The sequence below is a fragment of the Sinocyclocheilus anshuiensis genome, unplaced genomic scaffold (assembly GCF_001515605.1).
Source record: "Sinocyclocheilus anshuiensis isolate Anshui unplaced genomic scaffold, SAMN03320099.WGS_v1.1 scaffold1051, whole genome shotgun sequence".
Classification (NCBI taxonomy): Eukaryota; Metazoa; Chordata; class Actinopteri; order Cypriniformes; family Cyprinidae; genus Sinocyclocheilus; species Sinocyclocheilus anshuiensis.
The window spans coordinates 440273-460335 of NW_015546234.1; the positions used below are offsets into that span (position 1 = coordinate 440273).

Here is a 20063-nt window from a genome sequence, read left to right on the forward strand (position 1 = left end):
TTAGTCTCCAAACAGACTTGTGGTCTCCACACACACTCACAGACACACACACACACACACACACACTCACACACAGGTGTGTGACTCTGGCAGGTGTGAGGCGGCAGAGGTTTACGACGGTCTCGTCAATGAAGACTGATAAGAGCATAATGCAGCGCTGTTTCTTCTACTTTTACACATGAGATTGGGACCCATTTAACCCCTGGATACTTTATCTGAGTTTCTTTACTCTGGGGGTTTAGGGCTGGTAATGATGGAGATGAAGGTTAAATATTAAATAGGGAGAGAAAAATCAGTTGAGATAACAAAAAAAAAAGTATGTCAGCCATGACAGAGTGCAGTATTACCAGACATTTATACATTCCTTTCTCACACACTCTCTACTGTTCAAAAATTTGTGGGGATTACGATTTTTTTTTTTTATGCTTTTGAAAGAAGTCTCTTATGCTCACCAAGGCTTAGATCAAACATACAATAAAAAAACAGTAATAGTGTGAAACATTATTACAATTTCAGATAACGTTTTTTAAATACATTTTAAAAAGTATTTTATTTTCTCTCATGAGAAAGCTGAATTTTCAGCAGACATTACTCCAGTCTTCAGTGTCACAGGATCTTTCAGAAATCATTCTATGCTGATTTGCTGTCACGCTCGTTCAGCGGCCTCGTTTTGCTTCGACGGCTTTCAGCCTCACCCACCTGTGGGGATGAAGATGACAACTCCCATGAGTCCACACTCAGTCACGGCGTCATCAAACTACGCCTTTGTCTATTTGTTTATTTTGAATACTCTCTCTGCTCTAGTGGCAAAAATTACATATTGTGCCTTTAATGCCTCCTTGCTGAAAAAATGTTTTAATTTCTTTCAAAAACAAAAAATCATACTGATAGTAATAGTAGTATAATAATACATAAATAGTTTCTTCTTAATATACTGTGTGTAAAGGATAAATATATAATATATAATCATATAATCCGGTCTATTTTGTGATAATGACTGAATGAATGAATGACGCATTTATATCTGGGTCACTTTACAAATATATCTGACTGCAGAAAGCTGTGACTGACCAATCAGAATCAAGTATTAGATACCAGAGAGACATCTAATAAAGAAAATAAATAAGTCTGCATAAACCTCATGACTTGTTTCATTATCAGTGTATCACTGATGAGACTGCTTGCGTTATTATTAGCCACTTTCACACTTGAAAGCTGCTAAATTTCCAGAACAATTTTCCCACATCCATTATTAGAAAAAGCAGCAGCTTTCAGCATTTTATACTCACTGACATCACCAAAATACATTACATCCGACACCATTTGCAAGAAATAACCTCTAACCACAAACCGACTGAAATTTGATGACATTTATTAACACAACGTTGCTAGCTAGCTACATCATGCTAATAGATTTTGACTTCGCATCACATGGGCCAATAAGTAAATGCTTTGGAGTGATTGCTAACTAACTCTGTGTGATTTGCACCTATGAACTTACCATAAGATCAGAGATGTGAATTATTTATGAAGAGTTCTCACCTGTATGACGTGATCTTCCTCAGTTTGGCGACTGGCACATCATAGCCACACTCTTCCAGCACTTCCTGCCTGGCAATCTCTTCCAGAGAGAGGTTGGGTTTGTCCACTAACCCTGCGCACAGCTCGTAGGTCACACCGGCCGAAGCAGGAGGTTGGTGGCTTGACGTCACTTTGCTTGTCTCCCCTGCTTTGTCCTCTTCCGGTACTTTAGGTTCTGCTGGTGCAGCTTCCAAGGACTCTTCCTCCGCAGGCTGCAGGGGCTTCGGTTTGCTCCGCTCCCATTCGCTCATGTATACAGCTGTGGAGAAGACGTGTCACTCATCGTTAAAGACTGCATCCAAACACAAAGATATATGAGGAAACATCTGAGTACACAAGCACTTTGATTGATGAGGTCTCAGACGTTTTAGATCATGTAGGCACAAGTATGTGTTTGAGGAGAAGTTGCAAAGGGGTCAATAAGGGTGCCCAAGATAAAGAAAAAAAAAGTTCTCAGAAATGTATAAACAAATCTTTTTATTCACGTTGGTATTCATATAGTTTAGAAAAACCAAGAAAAACCTTTATACAATACAATAAATATAAAGACTGTAACCATCACCTAAAAATAACAATAATTCCCAACATCTTAAATACTTCAATACACAGAATCATTCTTTTCAAAAATGGTTTTAAATATATTTCATATATATATAAACATATTTATGATATTTTACATTTAGAAATATTGTTTTTTTGGGAGTCAGACCACATTACATTTTAAAAATAAACATTTTAAAAGCCACTAATCATGATTTGTGATAAAAATTATCTCCTATTTTAAGAGACTTCCTGACCTTGTAATAATAGTGATGGATTGCACAATATGTCTATAATTTTAATAAGTCTATATAGTTTTTATAAAGTTTTAGTTATTTTAGTACTAAACTAAATGAAAATGAGAAATCTCAACTAGCTGTTATAAAGCAAGTTAAAGATTTTTGATATTTTATTTCAGTGAGTGAGTGACGTGACATGTGGCCAAGTATGGTGACCCATACTTGGAATTAGTGCTCTGCATTTAACCCATCCAAAGTGCACACACACGGCAGTGAACACACACACCGTGAACACACACCCGGAGCAGTGGGCAGCCATTTTCTTTTTGCTGCGGCGCCCGGGGAGCAGTTGGGGGTTCGGTGCCTTGCTCAAGGGCACCTCAGTCGTGGTATTGAAGGTGGGAGAGAGCGCTGTACATTCACTCCCCCCACCTACAATCCCTGCCGGTACGAGACTCGAACCCGCAACCTTTGGGTTACGAGTCCGACTCTCTAACCATTAGGCCACGACTTCCCCCAGTTAATGACATTATGACACATCTTTATAGTTTTAGCTTTAGTTAACAATAACCCTGAGCTGAACTCATGGTTCACCACACATGGGTTTGAACCTACAACCTTACAGATATCTGTACCCAGATCTTTAAGTACTACGCCCTTCAAACGAATGTACTGTACATTTGGGACTGACTGAGAGCTCACTTAAAGAAAAGCCATCCTTCAGAAGACTTGCTCTTATGTTTCCCTGCGCAAGGCCTGCCTTTTCATTTCAAGCATTGTTTGAAAACTACAGAAAAAAAAAAACCTGTAGAAAGACGTCTCTCTTTCAATGCAGGGCTTTCCTTCCATTCTGAGAAGCAGGTCGCCGTCCCTGGCGAGCATGTATAGAACAATAGTGTAACAGTGTAGCGCGGGGCCAAAGCTTCACAGAGAGCACTGAAAAATGCTCGGTTTGCACGACGACCATCGACATGGAAAAATGTTCCATTGTGAGAATGTTATTGTTTTAGAGGCTGTTTTAGAGTCTTTTAGGGCTTTTTACATTGCATTAGGTCAATATATGCTTTTGTGGTTTTCTCTATGTGCAATCTAAACATTGAACGTTTCATTTAGAAATGACTAAAGATGATACAAGGTCACTAGACCAAATAAAAAAGCTTGAAAAGTCAAGAATGTGCAACCCATTTGAGAGAAATGACCTGAATGGATGTGGCAAGGTTATAAACTGTATTGTTTATAAATGTTTATCATCCATGTTATTCTCAGGCAAACCTTTCAACATAGCAACACTCTCTAACAGCAGTTATAAAATGGCACTTGATATCCGTTACATATCAGATGTTTTTAAAAATCTGCAGCAGAACAAAAGATATTTCATCATGTCTTTCAAGTAGAGATAACAGAGGGATCTGGGTGTTGTACGTCACTTTGTAACAAGATCCAGTATAAATGAAGTATGTGTGAAAGTGTTTGAAAATGAGTCTTTGTGAAATCACTGTACAGTGTGTCAAGCTGTTGTTCTGCTGTCAAATCATGCTACAAAAAAGTGAGAATAACATTAAAAGAAGGTTTTAGGGAAGTTTTGAATGTATCTGTCCCACACAGGCTCTTGGGTTGTATGGGATGAGAGGAGTATAGGTTAGACAGACAGATATGAAACGAACAGGAAATATTAGTTTAGGTGTAAAAAGATTTACTTCTTGATTTTTAACAAGGCTTTTCTAACAAGGCTGTGCAAAATTCACAATTTAATTGATAATGGTTATTCAATTCAAAATCAATTTCAGAATTGTAATTGAATTTGAATGAACAAACGGATGCAGCATTGAAATGCTAATTGAAGGAAGCAGAATTGCATTAGCTGTGCTGGATTTCTTTTCATTAGAATGACAGGGAGTGGGATGAACTGAAATGCAATTTAAATTCCAACTCATTAACTGAAAGGGAGCCATTTCTTCATTTCCCTTCACAACCCTGATATCTGATTGAAAAACCTTACAGCCTTAAACCTTCTGAAGGTCTCAGGGAAGTAAAAAAAAAAAAAAAGGCTGTACAAAACATTCATTAAGTTGGTGTGAAGAAAACAAGATTACAACTAAAATCGACCAAAATCAAAGAATCAAAGACTGTGGAAAAACATCAGGAATTAACAAGGACTGCAGGGTGTTACCTGGGCGGAACTGCTTGACCAGGATGAAACAGTGTGAGGTGGTGTTGAAAATCAGCACAGACACACTGGAGAGAGGAAAGAAAGGGAAGAGCAACGGATTTAGAAGTTTAGTTGGCATTTAGAGAAACAGTTCCAGTTTGATGGGTACTCGACAATAGTTTCCTTACTGTTAATGCATCCAGTCCTGCCAGAGCTACAACACAACTGATCCAACAACTCATCTAGGCTTAGTGATAAAGAGAGAAAGTGAATGTGAGCATGTGTGTTAGAGAGAGAGGCACATGGACACCCTTGCTCCATCAAGCCCCAACAAATCACCCTGGATTAACACCTTGGATGTGGTCTTGGCTTTTCACTTTATCTCAGTTTGAGACTGAACATAATGCATTAAGAAGAAGAGAATAAATCCCTGTGTCTTAAGGATCTCTGTATAATAGGATTTATCCACTGAAGCATACTGGGATAGCAGGGCCTCGGTGGACTGAAAGCAAGCTAATAGCGCAGCATGGCATGAGGTCAGAGGACAGTGTGTTTCTGTATAGCACTTTCACACTCATACAAGCGACATCTTCCTCCACTCCTCAACTAGGACAACACCTGACATAACATCTGTCTCGAGCATTTATGTGAGATTTTAAATAGACAAATCATCGATAATAGGCTGGAAGTCAAATGTATTTAGTCAAATGGCTGTATTAATTGAACGTCTAGAGAAGGATCTTAATAGTAGGTATAAACAAGGAATAGTTCACTGAAAAATGAAAATTTGCTGAAAATTTACACACCCTCAGGCCATCCAAGATGTAGATGAGTTTGTTTCTTCATTGCAACAGATTTGGAAAAATTTAGCATTACATCACTCGCTCACCAATGGATCCTTTGCAGTGAGTGGGTGCAGATAATTGAAAAAAGCTGAGTGTGTTTGTAAGAAATAAATCAAACATTAAGGCATTTTAACTTTAACCCATTAGCCAAAAATTTAGTCCATAATCCATAACAATATTTCCTCCAGTGAAAAAGTCCTCTCACATCAAAATAATTGTTTAGAACTCTTTTCACTTGTAAATGGTGCTTAATTTATAACTTATTTTCTTTTCACAAAACTTTAATTGATGGACTAGAGTTGTGTGGGTTACTTGTAGATTATTATGATGTTTTTAACAGCTGCTTGGACTCTCATTCTGACGGCACCCATTCACAGAGGATCCATTGGTGAGCAAGTAACAATGCTAAATGTCTCCAAATCGTAATCTTTTTGGGGTGATCTATTCCATTAACTTGTGGACACATTAATACAATTTTGGCAAAATATTCCGCATTGCAAATGTATAGCAATGTACGGTATGGATCACAGCTTGAAGTCACTTTCAAAACAAGCAACCTCCTATTGGTAGACACGGCAAATGCGTGGGCAACTTGAACCAGTTGCAAAATCTGTTTGGGCAAATCTTCACACGAAATTCCCAATTGTTTGACGGCGTCCTATTGAAATGACTGGATTTTGCCTGCAAAATTCAGCAAATGACAGTAAATGTGACCGCACCTTTAGAGTGCAAGATTTGTTGATTGTCACAGGCCTCATATCATTCTAAGCTATAATACGTTGTATTAGCACGATTGTTTCAATGGCAATGGAAAGAGACGGCTCTTTTGAGTGGTGAAAGCGGATATGTCTGTAGAGGCAGGAAGCCCTGCCCTGCCTTTCCCATGGTGAATGCGTGCCAGAGATTACCACACAGACTGAATATAAACCTACACGCACTCCTGAATCTTACCCACAATATGCATTCACATACAAGCATTTGTTCTCTGCCGATTTTTTTTTTTTTACAAGGCTATACACAGAAATAAAAGTCTTAGCAAAGAGATGCACAATAAGGTATATCAGTAACATTTCGGTTATCAACCGATATAGACTTTTTTTAACTTATCAATTCTGTTTTTTAATTCATACTCTTTTTCTGTGTTTTATTCTTAGACCACCTTTGTCTCTTACAGTTCATCTTTAAAAACACTAATAGTTTAGTGATGCACCAAAATTTCAGCAACTGAAAATAGACAAAACAGAAAAAAAAAAAATTATAATAATTTTCGGTTTCAGTCAAAATGGTTTTGGAGGGCCAAAATCATTGATCAAAAAATGTTAGAGCTTCTTCAATGAGGAAGACACTCCGGAATTGACATGACTCAGATCATACACAAACTTTTGGTAGGAAGCGCTATCATCTGGAGACAATGATCTGATGGTTTGAGGCCTGATTAAGAGGGGCCCTGAGGGGGAAGTAGCACACATCCAGTGTCTATCAGATAAGATCCTCCTTTTTCTTCACTGTTGATGAGCTGTGGACTATCCCAAATGAAGAGTGCAGTCTGGGTCAAAACTTGAAAACTGCAGCTGATAGGTCAGTGCCCCGGCGAGCTGAGGCATGTCTGAATGGCGCACTCCTCGCCGCTTCACCTCTCCACTCTGAAAATCCTGTCAAAGTCACGCAGGACGTGTCACACACCGTTAAGCATGCTGTCCATTACGGGTGTTTGGCGCTCGCTGCAGGATGCGATGCAATGGGAGCAGCAGCAAAGAAAGCAGAGGACTGGTGCTGGTGATTATAAGAACCAATAACATCACATACACAGACAAACATAAACACTCATCAACATTGTCCTCACAAAAGACAACGGCTACCAACTCAACCTCACAAACACCAGCAGAGCTCTCAATAGACTGTAGCAATGGCATTAATGACCTGAACAGATGCTGATCTTAATGGCTTTACCCTTCAACTACAGATCACCTCATTCATCAATCCACCAAACAGTGCAACAAAACAATGAGTAGGTCAAATGGTGACATCAAATATTTTAACAAGTGCATGCACATACACAAAGTTTGGGGTTGGTAAGTATTTTTTTTTAATGTTTTTGAAAGATGTTTATGCTGCATTTATTTAATAAAATAGAGTAAAAACAGTAATATTGTAAACTATTATTAAAATTTGAAAAATAACTTTTTTATTTGAAAAATAACATTTATCCTGTGATGGCAAAGCTGAATTTTAAGCAGCCATTACTTCAGTTTTCTGTGTCCCATGATCCTACAGAAATCATTCTAATATGCTGATTTGGTGCTCAAGATACATTTCTTATTATTATCAATGTTGAAAACAGTTGTGCTGCTTTTGTGAAAAAAGTGATTTCTTTTTATTCAGGATTCTCAGATGAATGTTAATTTTAAAAGAACAAGATTTATTTGAAACAATTTTTTGAAACAATGTATTTACTGTAATTTTTGATCAATTCAATGTGTCTTTGTCAAGCAAAAGTATTAATTATTCAAAAATTCTTACTGCCCTCAAACCTTTGAATGGTAGTAGGGCTGCACGATATTGGAAAACTCACATTGCGATATTTTTTTTCCTGAGATATATATTGCGATATGAAAAAAATAATAATAATCAGATGACTTCAATAGCTCCATTTGGAAAAAAAAATAAATAAATGATTTGGGTGATTTTGTAGGCGAGTAAATCAGCATAGAAAATAAACAAATTACAAAAATAATAATCAGATGACTTCAATAGCTCCATTTGGAAAAAAAAAAAAAATCAATGATTTGGGTGATTTTGTAGGCGAGTAAATCAGCATAGAAAATAAACAAATTACAAGCATAGATAAATAACAGAACAAAGATACCAATTAAATAAGCGGTGCTTTATATTTTTCAGGTTGCCTAAATCTTATGTATTCAGGTACAGAAATTGAATAATCAAATGTAAAATAACACTGCATAGCCTTCGCTGCATAAATTAAATCTAATAAATCTGTGTTAAAGCTACAAAAGTGAGTTTTCTTTGTGTTTTGTCGTTTGATTAACGTTCATGACACCAATATACTGTTACACAACCATTTTCTTTCTCAATTGTTTACCTTCACCTAAGCCATAAGCATCTGTGTTTACAAGGATACTTGCAAAGCACAGTATTTCAGGCACAAATAGATGCAGAAGTGAACAGAAATCAGTGTTCACGTGCATCTGCGTGGCTCTCATCGAGTCTACACCGGATGCGCATTTTAATCAGTGATGCTGTCTACACTGGATGCGGCGCGACACGAGACGACAAATCCCCAGTAAACTGATGCCTCGTTTATGACGTACTGACACAAAGTTCAAATGATATGCAACGGTCGCTTTGTCGCGTCCAGTGTAGACAGACTTTGAGGGCCGTTCACAACGTCGCGCCTAAAAACACGTGGAAAACGCCAGCCGCGCCGCTCTCTCCTTCTTTCCAAAGCGCTCGGGAGCTTTCGCTTTCGTAGCGTCTGCCGCTCTCCACGACGAAGCAGAATATTCAACAAAGGATAAACGGATTTCCAGCACTGAAAATCGCGTGCAGAAGCTCTGCTACTAAATGTATTTAAAATGGGTATCTCTGTACAGCTGTCGCGTCCGGTGTAGACACCGTGTCTGTGTGTGAGCAAAGAAAACGGTCAGTATAAATATAACGATCAGTGCCTACTAAACATCGCACACCCTGCGATGTGACTATCGCGGATGCGCACATCGCGATATCCAGTGTTGGGGAAAGTAACCTTTAAAAGTAATGCATTACAATATTGCGTTACTTACTAAAAAGTCAGTAATTACGTTACTTAGTTACTTTTTATGGAAAGTAATGCGTTACGTTACTTTTGCGTTACTTTTTCTCATCTGCCTTTGCCTCATTTTTCTCTTCAGAAAACAAAAAACAAAAAAAAAAGAAACACAAATGTTATGTTTATCTAAAGCCATTTTTGCTTATTAGTATGGTTGATCATCAAAAGTCTGCAGCAAAGATACTGGTTAATAAAATGGAATTAAATACATAAAGAATATTTGTGTTATTTAACATGTTTGCGTCATGTCCTGAGTTTGATTTGACGGGTTTTATTCATTTTGAATAATACTGAATCTGTTTTTGGGGAAGTGAGATGAGTAAATGCATGTTGACATTTAGTCTAGAACTACAGTAACATCATGTTCACACAGCACACACAACGCCTCTGCACTTACTCCTGATTTCTCTCAACATGACAGGAGAGCTGTCAGTCAATACATGAGAAAACAAAGTAACTGGCGTTACTTATTTGAAAAAGTAACTCAGATATTTTCTTGTAAATTAAAAAGTAATGCATTACTTTACTAGTTACTTGAAAAAAGTAATCTGATTACGTAACTCACGTTACTTGTAATGCGTTATACCCAACACTGGCGATATCGATGCTGAAACGATATATCGTGCAGCCCTAAATGGTGGTGTTTGTCAATAACATTGAGTACAAAATAAAACCACATGAACACTCGCATTCAAATAATTTTTCAACAATATGAAACACCTTTAATGGATTTACAACAAAACCTCCTTGGTTTTGGTGGTAAGTGGAAGTCTTTTTCAGCTCCACTCAGTCTTGTCCTTGCATCTTGTCCAGAACAGGTTTGACATTGTGGTTTGATATTGTGAAATCTTTTCAGTCAATTTGAGTTTCTGTTCTTCCGATTGTCGCTTGAGTTGTGTTGGTGGTCCAAAATCCAGGTCCACGTAGCCGTTCTGACTGGCTGTCATGTTCTCAAATAACATTGTCATTTTCTCACTTTGAATTTATTGAGGTCAGAAAAATTACTTGTCATGTTGTGAATGGTTAGAAAATGGTTATTACAAACCCACAGAAATTGTGTTTTGGTTTGCAAACCATTTTCTCACAGACGTGGTTCAGATGCTCCTCATCGAAGAACAAAAGCCCCTCTTAAGAAACCTAATATAGGGGACATGCTGTAACTCTTTCTATATTATTGGCCGGAGACTTTGTAGTTGTTTTGTTCTTCTTACTGAAAATGATTGAATCTCCATACAGCTCCATGAGAAAATAAAAGTGTCTGGCAATATTGACACATTATGCACAGAGGTACTCAATCCTTACTGATAGCTTTAATGAACCCTGTATGAAAGGTCAGCTGTGATCTCAGGGCAGCAGTTGACAACTGGAGAGGTACAAAGGGGCTCCTCTTAGGTGTGTAATGACCCAAAAACCGCTTTGGGTCAGCGGGAAACAGAACTGAAGTTTACCTGCTTCTGACTCTCTCTTGGACACTTCAAACCTGGTCAGGGATCAGCGAGTTCACTGAAGACAGGTGGAGGGTTGCAAACACCTACCTAAGCCTACTAAAAACAGGACTGTGTATGAAAGTGAGAAAAAAGGGACAGATTTATTGTGACAAAGCTCAATGGAGACATGATCATGTAAAAGACAGAACTGAAGAGAGATCAAGATGTGCACACAAAGACTTTTGGGGCAGGGGACAACTTCCTATTGTTGCACCATGGTGAGACATTCCAGCCCCAAAAGCCTCTAATCCTCCCAGGTTTACAGTCGCCTTGAAGTATTTGTGTTAAAAAAAATGCAGCTCAATGCATCCATCTGAGAATATGGAAAACCAAAATCTTAATTTCTCACTAAGCCAGAATGTACCAATTAGGTACACTCCAAAAGGAAAGAGATGCAGTCAAAGACAGTAAATAAATAAGCCAGATTCAAAATAAGTAAATGAAGGTTTACTTCTAAACTATTGTTGGTAAAAAGAAAACGACAACAACAGTAAGACACATCCTCACCTATCATGGGTTTGCATAAAGTCCCAGGACTTCTTTGTTCCATTCTGTGAAAAAAGCCAAATTAAAATATCATAAATTTCTAAAATAACATAATTCAGGTATATGTCAAACAAACAAACATCAATATAGACAATATTCAAAACTATAAATCATTGCACTGAATGAGTCTTACATTAAAAAACAAAAAAAATTATTGCAAACTCATAAAATCCATGTCCAACGATGACCTGTAAAGAATTCTTTATTCCACTGGAAAAGTGGCTAATGAGAAGATTTTTGAATTTAAGTTTAAGTTTAATTTGAAACGTTAAAAACTGATTTTTTTTCATGCTGTAACTTCTATCGTGGGAAATTTTCAATTTCCCAGGTTAAAAGAGGTAGCTGGGCTGATGTTTTGAACAGTGCAAATGTAATTGCTAGAGTAGTTGCTAGGCAACCAGATATCCATCCCAAAATTATATAAAAAGAAATTAGCCACAGATATAATAATAATAATAATAATAATAATAATGGCTGTTTTTGTTGTTTTAAGCCAAAAGAAAAAAAAACACACACTGGATTGCTATAAGAAAGAGCACGTTCACATTAAAGATCTCATGGTAATACAATAAAATATACCAAGGTTAAAGAGATGCCATTTAATCTTAATTCAACTATTAAATCGCAACTTTTGAATTCAAGCTAGACAAGTAGATTTATGTATTTGAGTTGTCAAAACTCCCCAGCAATAATGGCAAAGGGTGTGTAGCTCTTAAAAGGTTAGTAGTAACAGCCCAGGCTTATGTTTTGTGTACAGTGCATGTTAAGTGTCTCACTCACCCTTTTATATAAACCTCTAGCACTTTTGATCACCACAGTGCCTGAAGACAGGGATTCTATGAGACATGAATCTCACAAGAACGGACATGTTTCTGAAAAAGGTTGTTGGTGTCGCACAAGATGATGGAGGATCAGCCCAGTGTGTGCGCCTGTACTCTATTTGAAGGGGGATCACCTCATGTTTAACCTACAGGCTTGTAAAACATATTGCCTTTTCTTTATACCTCTACATCAGTTCGACTTGTAGTTTGGGATGTTAAGTGACTGAACACTCAACCAATTAAGCTGTTCATCAAAGGTGATGCAACGTTATGTGCCCTGTAAGATGCTTGGCAATGGCATCACAGAAGTGTGTTCTCTGCCTCACATTTTCCCAAACAGAACAATTCAAATGATATTCAGAATATGCTTAACTCTGAGACTTTGCAGCCGATATTTGTCTCAACACATACTAGATCATGTGTCATAGCTGTGAACAAGTAGCCTACAGCCTTTATAACAAGAAGGTTTTGGAAATTAGTAATTTTCTTTTCATGGGTGCTCTTTATGCTTACACCCACAGTAACTATTCATTCACGTAAACGTGACTAATCACATGGAGCCAGCATCCTGCATCATCACCAACAGTTTTATGAGGGCTGTTTCTACTGGATGACACTTTATCAGTAATGGCTGGGTACTGATTTCACAAATCGATTCAATTCCAATAGAGTAAAAAACATTAATAAAAAGAGTGCTATCACGTGTGAGATGTGTATGATAGTCTAGAAGGTCAGAAAGAAGAAATCTGAAATGGACTAACTGATTTATAAAATGTATCAATTTTAATAGTTTCTAAAATTCATGCCACCACACTGTAGAAGTGATACTAGAAATGGCCTTGATTCCAAAGTGGTGGACAAAATGCGCACAATTCTCATCTGCAGATAAACTCTGCAGTTGAATAAATAGCATGTAAACACCACAAGCCTTTACATACCATGTGAGATATAAGCAACAGGTTGAGGCAGGTACACAGATGCCAACATTTGTTGAGAAAATGCATTTACTGTAAACATACAGGCAACTGAGAGCAAAATGCTATTATTTATTTTATTTAGTCATTTAGCAGACGCTTTTATCCAAAGCGACTTACAAATGAGGACAACAGAAGCAATCAATTGTAGTATTAAAACAACTAAAAACAGATCAAAAACTAAAAGCTTAAACTTTATACATACTACCTATACACATTTTAAAAATAAAGAGATTAAATAAAAATGACAAATGCATACAACAAAATTTAAAAACTTGAGACAAGTAAATACACTTACGAGCTGCTTTTAACTTCCGCTGATAAAGACTGCTTCTCTCAAAGAGTATTTCTTTACACTGTTTTCTGCTGGTGCTTGAACACACTTTCCTTATTTTCTCCACAACAAATGGCCAAGCAAACGCAGACACTGACAAGATACGCGAATGAATGGGAAAGAACAATATTTCGCAATAAAAGACCATCTAAAAGTAATTGAATTTATTTATGGCTGTAAGTTCTTGATGTTGCTTTCTGAGATCCTGCAATCAATGTTCCCTCTAAGCTGTGCGTGTGTGCGGCCGTGCACCTCTTACGTCACGAACGCGCAGAATAAATATAATATGCCGTGCACAGAACAGAGGCAAAAATGAGTTGGGGAAAGGTTGAATTCTAGTAAATGTAATATAATTGCAATGCTCAGGCAAACCGCTATAGAGCTGGTGTCGCTATAGGGTTATAGAACCGGTGAATGCGGTTAACGGGTTTCATTGAAAGAGAATGATGTGCAGTGTTGCCAACTTAGCAATTTTGTTGCTAGATTTAGCAACTTTTCAGATTACCCTAGCAACTTTTTCTTCCAAAAGCACCTAGCAACAAATGTAGCTTTTTTTTATTATTATTTGGCAACTTTTAGCAACTTTTTATAAGTGATTCAAGCGATAAAAAGGCACACATTTTCCATCTAAATTACACAAAAAGAGGAAACCAAAGATGCCTAGCAGTGCACACATCACGTGAATTAAGTTAACTGCTATTTGCAATTGTTCAACAATAATTCAACGGATCTGCATGCTTTCCAATTGTTCTCGTGCTGGTGCTTTGATGTCAAACACTGATCAATTTGCGCAGCGCCGCTTCAAGATGAACACACCTATTGTGATACACCTTGTTAGTAGCTGTGATTGTTGATCAGTTAGTACACTGTAAGAACAATGGAAAGGGTACTAGTAATTTTCCAGGACATTATCCGTCATCTATTATCCGTTGCAACTCTGTAACCCAAAAAACAGGACATTATCCGTCATCCATTATCCGTTGCTACTCTGTAACCCAAAAAAACACAAAATACAATGCACAATTTAAAATGCAGGTACAAAAAACCTGTGAAAAATCAATAAGGAAAATTCCTTCATATAAACAGTAGACTATTTTTACAGACTTTTCTTAGAGTGTAGCATTCAAACTAACTACAAATACACTGCTTAAAAGTATAATTGTTCATAGTGTGTAGTCTTACAAGTTTACTAGCTAATAAAAAAAAATCGTAATTGTTCAAAAATGTGTAAGTGCTCAATAATTCAATGTTGTATTTAAAAATACAGTTATTTATATTTTCATATTATTTTATAATGCATTTATATTATTTTACGAACAGTTTTTAACAAATCACAATTAACATATACAAAATATATTTTTTGCTGAGATTTGATGCAGCGACATCACAACGTCATTTAGCAACTTTTAGCAACAAATCGACCTTCCTTTAGCAACTTCCCAAGAAAATTAGTTGGCAACACTGATGATGTGCGCCAAATCAGTCTCTGTAGAATCGAATACGAAATAGCTCAACGCGAGAGATAATGCAAACGCAATGACATGTGAACTAAAACATCATCATGTTTTAAAGAAGAGTGGCTTGATTAAGTGGTGGAAATAGCGGATGATGGGCACAGAACAGTAACAAAACTCATTTTTGTGAGTTTACAGTTGCACTCAACTCTACTACATGGGGATGTTTTAGATAACTGTAAAAGAATTCACATATTTACATTTTTTTTTTTTAAATATTTGTTTTTTTACATTCTTTTCTATTATAATATAAGCCTAAATAATTGACCTCAAAAAGGGAATTCATGAGCAATAAATGAGTTTCATTTTTTCATATTAGCTATATTATATTACATTATATTATATAATATTATTATAAAGAATTAAACTATTCTGTGTGAGATATTTTATTTATTTGAGATAAAAGGATTTTTAATAGAATTTCTTGGTAAGTAACAGCATTGTAAAAAATGTTTTCTCAGGTAACCTAAAATGTGCATAATTTAGTTACATCAAGTACATTAAAGTTAAAAGTTACACACTTTTTTATGTGCGCTGTACAGGTCTGGTATACTTTGGTATTCTTTATATATAAAGAATGTTTTTGCTCAGGTGGTTGAAATGTCCACCCAATAGACAACATTTTTGCTCAGCAAGAAAAAAAAATGAGAGGGAACATTGCCTGCAATGCATCTCATCTAAACAGAGGAAGTGAAATCAGAGATTTCAGAGATTTGCTCTGCAGGTGAATCCTGCAGAACCAGACAACCCCAGACAACGTCCTAACTCAAAAAGTCTACTACTACTACTTATGGCTGTTAAATGCATTAAAGGCAGTTGTATTTAGAGCAACCACTGAGGTCATCACAAGATGATCTACTGAAAAATTATTTTTAACAGTAACACCAAAGAAAAAAGCAACACAATAAGGTCTCCTTTAACATGACTTAATGTGTTAGCTAACATGAACTAACAATTAGCAATAAACAATAGCAATAAAGAAATAAGGCTCCTGGCTCATAACGTATACTGCTGAACCCAAGGTCAAATGACTGTGTTGAATAAATGATTGTGAGGTACAAGAAATTCTGGTTTAGTGAAGGACTATAGGCTTCACTTCTCAAGAGAAATGTGGTACAAGTTTGGCTGCACCGCTTGGTTTTCTTTTCATGGTAAAGCATGTTGAAGTACAAGGAAGTACATCATAACGAACAACATTAAGTCAACATCTGTCTGGGTTCTAGCCAGAATTTGAATCAACAATCATCGGGTTCCATGATACTTTTCCATCTTTTTCTTTAAAGCTTAAATCTGTTCGCTGTTCACTGCTGTTATATTTTTCAATTTTCTCCTTTCTGTGGTCTGAAAAAGACAGAAGGTCATATGGCATTAAAACAACACCAGACTAGAGTAAATAACAACTGAAATTTCATTGTTGGGTGAACTATTGCTTTAAAGCGATAACAAAGACCAAACTAAGTGTCCACTAGAAATATTTTCAATCCATCATGCAATTTTATGGCCTCCAGAAGCCCTGGTGAGGTTCTTGCTGCTTTTATGGTTTGCCCCCTATAGGTCTATTCTGTGTGACCGAGCGTGTTTAGGGTCCCTGGTCTTGCACACAGATGGTGGGGGTCCCTCATTATCAGGGCCACTCTCTAGGTCAACAAGAACAGCCTTTTGGGACCCTGGGAATCACAAGCAACATGGATTACAACACAGATTACAGGGAGTGGAAGGAGATGCAGGGCCTTGAAATTATTGTGCCCCCTCGGTCCTACTCGCAATAAAGGCTTATGAGTGAATAGGGAGGAGCGACAGGCCGTGTTCTTTTGCATGCTTAAAGTCTAATTATCATCAGCTTGCAGTTAATAATGCTGTGACCCTGACAGCTGCTGAAAATTCAATTGCCGTCACGCTGCCATTTACAATCAAGGCCTTTAATTCCCACCATGTGCTGTTCAACTTCACAAGATTTAAAGCCCTCATCGCACATTATTCCCACCAGGATATAATGTGCCAAGCCCTGCTGATATTCATAGTAAGAAAGATGCTGTCTGGATCTGGCAGGGTGCGTTGGTGTGAAATACAAAGAATAATGAGCAAAAGGAGTCATTATTTTTAAATCACGTGCTTGTTTACTGCACTTACCCATTAATTTTCTTCTAGAACCTGAACATCAGCCCAACATGATCATTATCTACTACTGGTGCTTAAAATGAAAGATACGTTTCTTTGGGAAAGCAATTATGCGCCACCAGCCCGCAAAGGGTACAAAGGTTAATTGAGTCCTCAACCATACTTATGATCTCAAAGGTAAACACTAAGACGTCATTACATTGGAACAAACAATGTTACCAAACCCACCAACCACCAAAACACAACACTTTCTGTGTAAACAACAAAACCCCACCCTCTGACATGGACACATGCTGATTGCCCTCATGGGCCTCAATGGGACGAGGCCCAAGATAAATTACGACAAAAAACACAAGTGACAAAACAAGCATTGAACACATTAAGGAAAGTTTCTTTTCTCTGAGACTTGTCAGCCTCTCAGATGTGACCATCATCAGTTGCTCCTCTTCGTCTGTCATCTTTTTTAAGAGCAATTGCAGTTTTAACCCAATTGAAATGGCTTTGTGTCGCTGCTTCTTTTTCCAGCTCTTGCGCTTCAGAGCACAAGGTTAGGGATGACAGAGATAGGAGAACAGAGCTCAACCTCTGTGTCTCCATCTGCTTTCTCCGCACCCTCCACCCCTCATCGACCCCACTCTCCTTCTGCCCCTCCATCCCACAGGTGTGAGCTTACCTCCCCAAATTGCCCCCTCCATGTATCCCCGCCCCCACTTCAAGCCCCATGCTGGGCTTGAGGTAATAATGCTCATGCCTCTGAGCCTGGGGCTACAAGTTCCTGCAACCATTACATTACAAATGCCTACTGCTGGGGAGGTAAATAAAGGTCCTCGATTACACCGCCAGTTGACTGATGATAAAACAAACAACTTTGGTCCTTACGATATGGAAGACTATGACAGGCTTTTCTAAATTTAATCTGTCAATGACAAATAAGCATGTCCACAAAAAGTAAAAGGGAAAAAACAAGTTAAACGCAAAATCTTAGAAATGTACTCTTTGTATTCATGTTGGTTTTATATGGTTTAGAAAAACAGAAAAAAAAATTGATACAAATGTTCAAAAATACATAAATAACATTTACTTTACACTGGAAATGTGAATGTACACATCTTTAATATAAAAAAAAAAGTTTTTAGATTATTATTATTGCTTTATAAAATCTTTTTCAATGTATTTCTTTGTACAAATATCATGAGTTATTAATTCATAATTACAATTACGTTTGGGGGAGTCTTTAACAGTGTTTTACAACCTGAATTAACCTTGCCTTGTCATAAAAAGCTTAAATTATCCAATACTTTAAGAGCCTTATTGACTCTTGACAAACAGTCTTTAAGATCTGCAAAGATCCTCTCCATGATGTCATTTCCTGCTTTATGTTGTTTTCTCCCTGCATGTTGGTTGCAATATGATTATTTATTATTTAAATTTTTTTCTTCAAACATTACAATTTAATTAATTTATTTATTTATTTGTTTATTTTTTGTAAAAAAAAAAAAAAAACTATGCCAAATGACTTGACAAGTTTCTTTTTCTTGTTTTTAATAGTCTTTTTCCTCATGGTTATTATCATAAGGACATTTAGAAATCAAAATAACGTTTTTAATTCAGAAATCCAAAACATGCTTTTAATAAAAGGGGTGTATTCAAGTCATTGTCTGTACGAATTGAATTTCTGTATTTTTTACTACAAAAAAAAACTTGTAATCCTTGTAACTTTGCTTTCACTAGGGAAAAACAAGCATCATAAAGCAACCCTAGCATGTAAGGGAAGACAGCAGCATACATTATATTCTCCACTATGTGAGTGATTTATGAACTTTTCAATGCACCACACATCATTGTTCCTATGAACAATCCACAATCTCACAGGGAAATGATACAGGACATAAATACAATGCCCTGAATTGCGGCTGAAAACCTCTAGCCACAAGATTGCGATCACTATGCCATGCAGTGGGAAAATGTTCTTGGGTGCAGTCGCTTCCAGACTCTCACCATACAAAACCAACATCTGCAAGAGAGGAGTTCAATGGAGATATAGGGCTGCACAGTCTTGGGAAAGTGACAAGAGTCCTTTCATCGGTTGTGTTATGGGTTTGGAAACAGCTGATAAGTAGTAAGCTACACTGCGACACACTTACCACGCGATGCAAGATGACAGGCCAGCCTTGGGCGACAAAGAGTACTTAAGGCTCAAGAGCCTTTCTTTCTCTTTTCATCTCCTTGTGCTCTTTGTTTTAGAGTGTTTCTGAAAAGCTGTCTAAAGAGAGGTGGTCTACACAGAGGGTTAGGGTTAACGGCTTTCATGGGAAGCGCACATTGGTCGCTCTCACCTTTTTCTTGCTCATTGGGCTCTAATGCATTCATTACCTCTCTTGCGCACATCTGCCTCACGTAAATCCCATTTCCTGTGTCTATTGAGCGCGCCCAGTGGCCTGGTGCTGGGGCTATGGCCGCCACACGTTTCCCATGGCCTCCTCACCCTTCTGCTCACTCCAGCGTCCCAGCCCCTATTGTTCCTCATCTGTTTTTCCCCACCCAGTACACACTGTTGTCTGCCCACCAACCCCTGCTTTAATCCAACACCCCTCCGTTCCCCAATACACTCTCCTTTGATACCCCCCTTTCCTAGCCAAGACCCCTGCTGCTAAAGCAGTAGCCTGGCAGCTGGAGCAGTTGACCATGTTGGCTCAGCTGCTGATTCTCGGGACCTGAGTGACTCTGGCCTCTGCACAAGAACAACAATGTAAACCGGCTCAGGCTAAATTTCATTATCCAACCACTCTACTAATTAATTAAGGCTTAATCCACTGGAGGTGGATCCAATGGGAGAGCACTGGATGACTACTGTACCTAAGATTCAGGAACCTGCTATACAAGAACTTGCCATAAGAGATATCGTATAAGGGACAGTTGAAAAATCATTTGGCACTAGTGTTGTAGTACTTGAGACCAGACCATATTTTCACGGACTTGGTTTTGTCACGAACTCGGTTAGACCCTCTTCCACTATTGGTCTTGTCTCAGACTCAACCCTCTTCTGTTCTCTTTTTTTACTCAAAAAAAAAAAAAAAAAAAAAAAACAA

The 20063-nt window shown here is 37.5% G+C and overlaps 1 protein-coding gene across 1 annotated transcript in view; it reads right to left on the minus strand.

Annotated features, from left to right (window-relative positions):
• The window catches only part of LOC107701483 (uridine diphosphate glucose pyrophosphatase-like), a 30525-nt gene that overhangs the window by 6078 nt on the left and 4384 nt on the right, over nucleotides 1-20063 (minus strand). The window contains exons 2-4 of the mRNA XM_016503492.1: nucleotides 11175-11218; nucleotides 4531-4595; nucleotides 1543-1840 (exon numbers count right to left, since the gene is read on the minus strand). Of these exons, the coding sequence (XP_016358978.1) occupies nucleotides 1543-1840; nucleotides 4531-4595; nucleotides 11175-11218 (407 nt within the window). The remainder of the gene's footprint in view (nucleotides 1-1542; nucleotides 1841-4530; nucleotides 4596-11174; nucleotides 11219-20063) is intronic.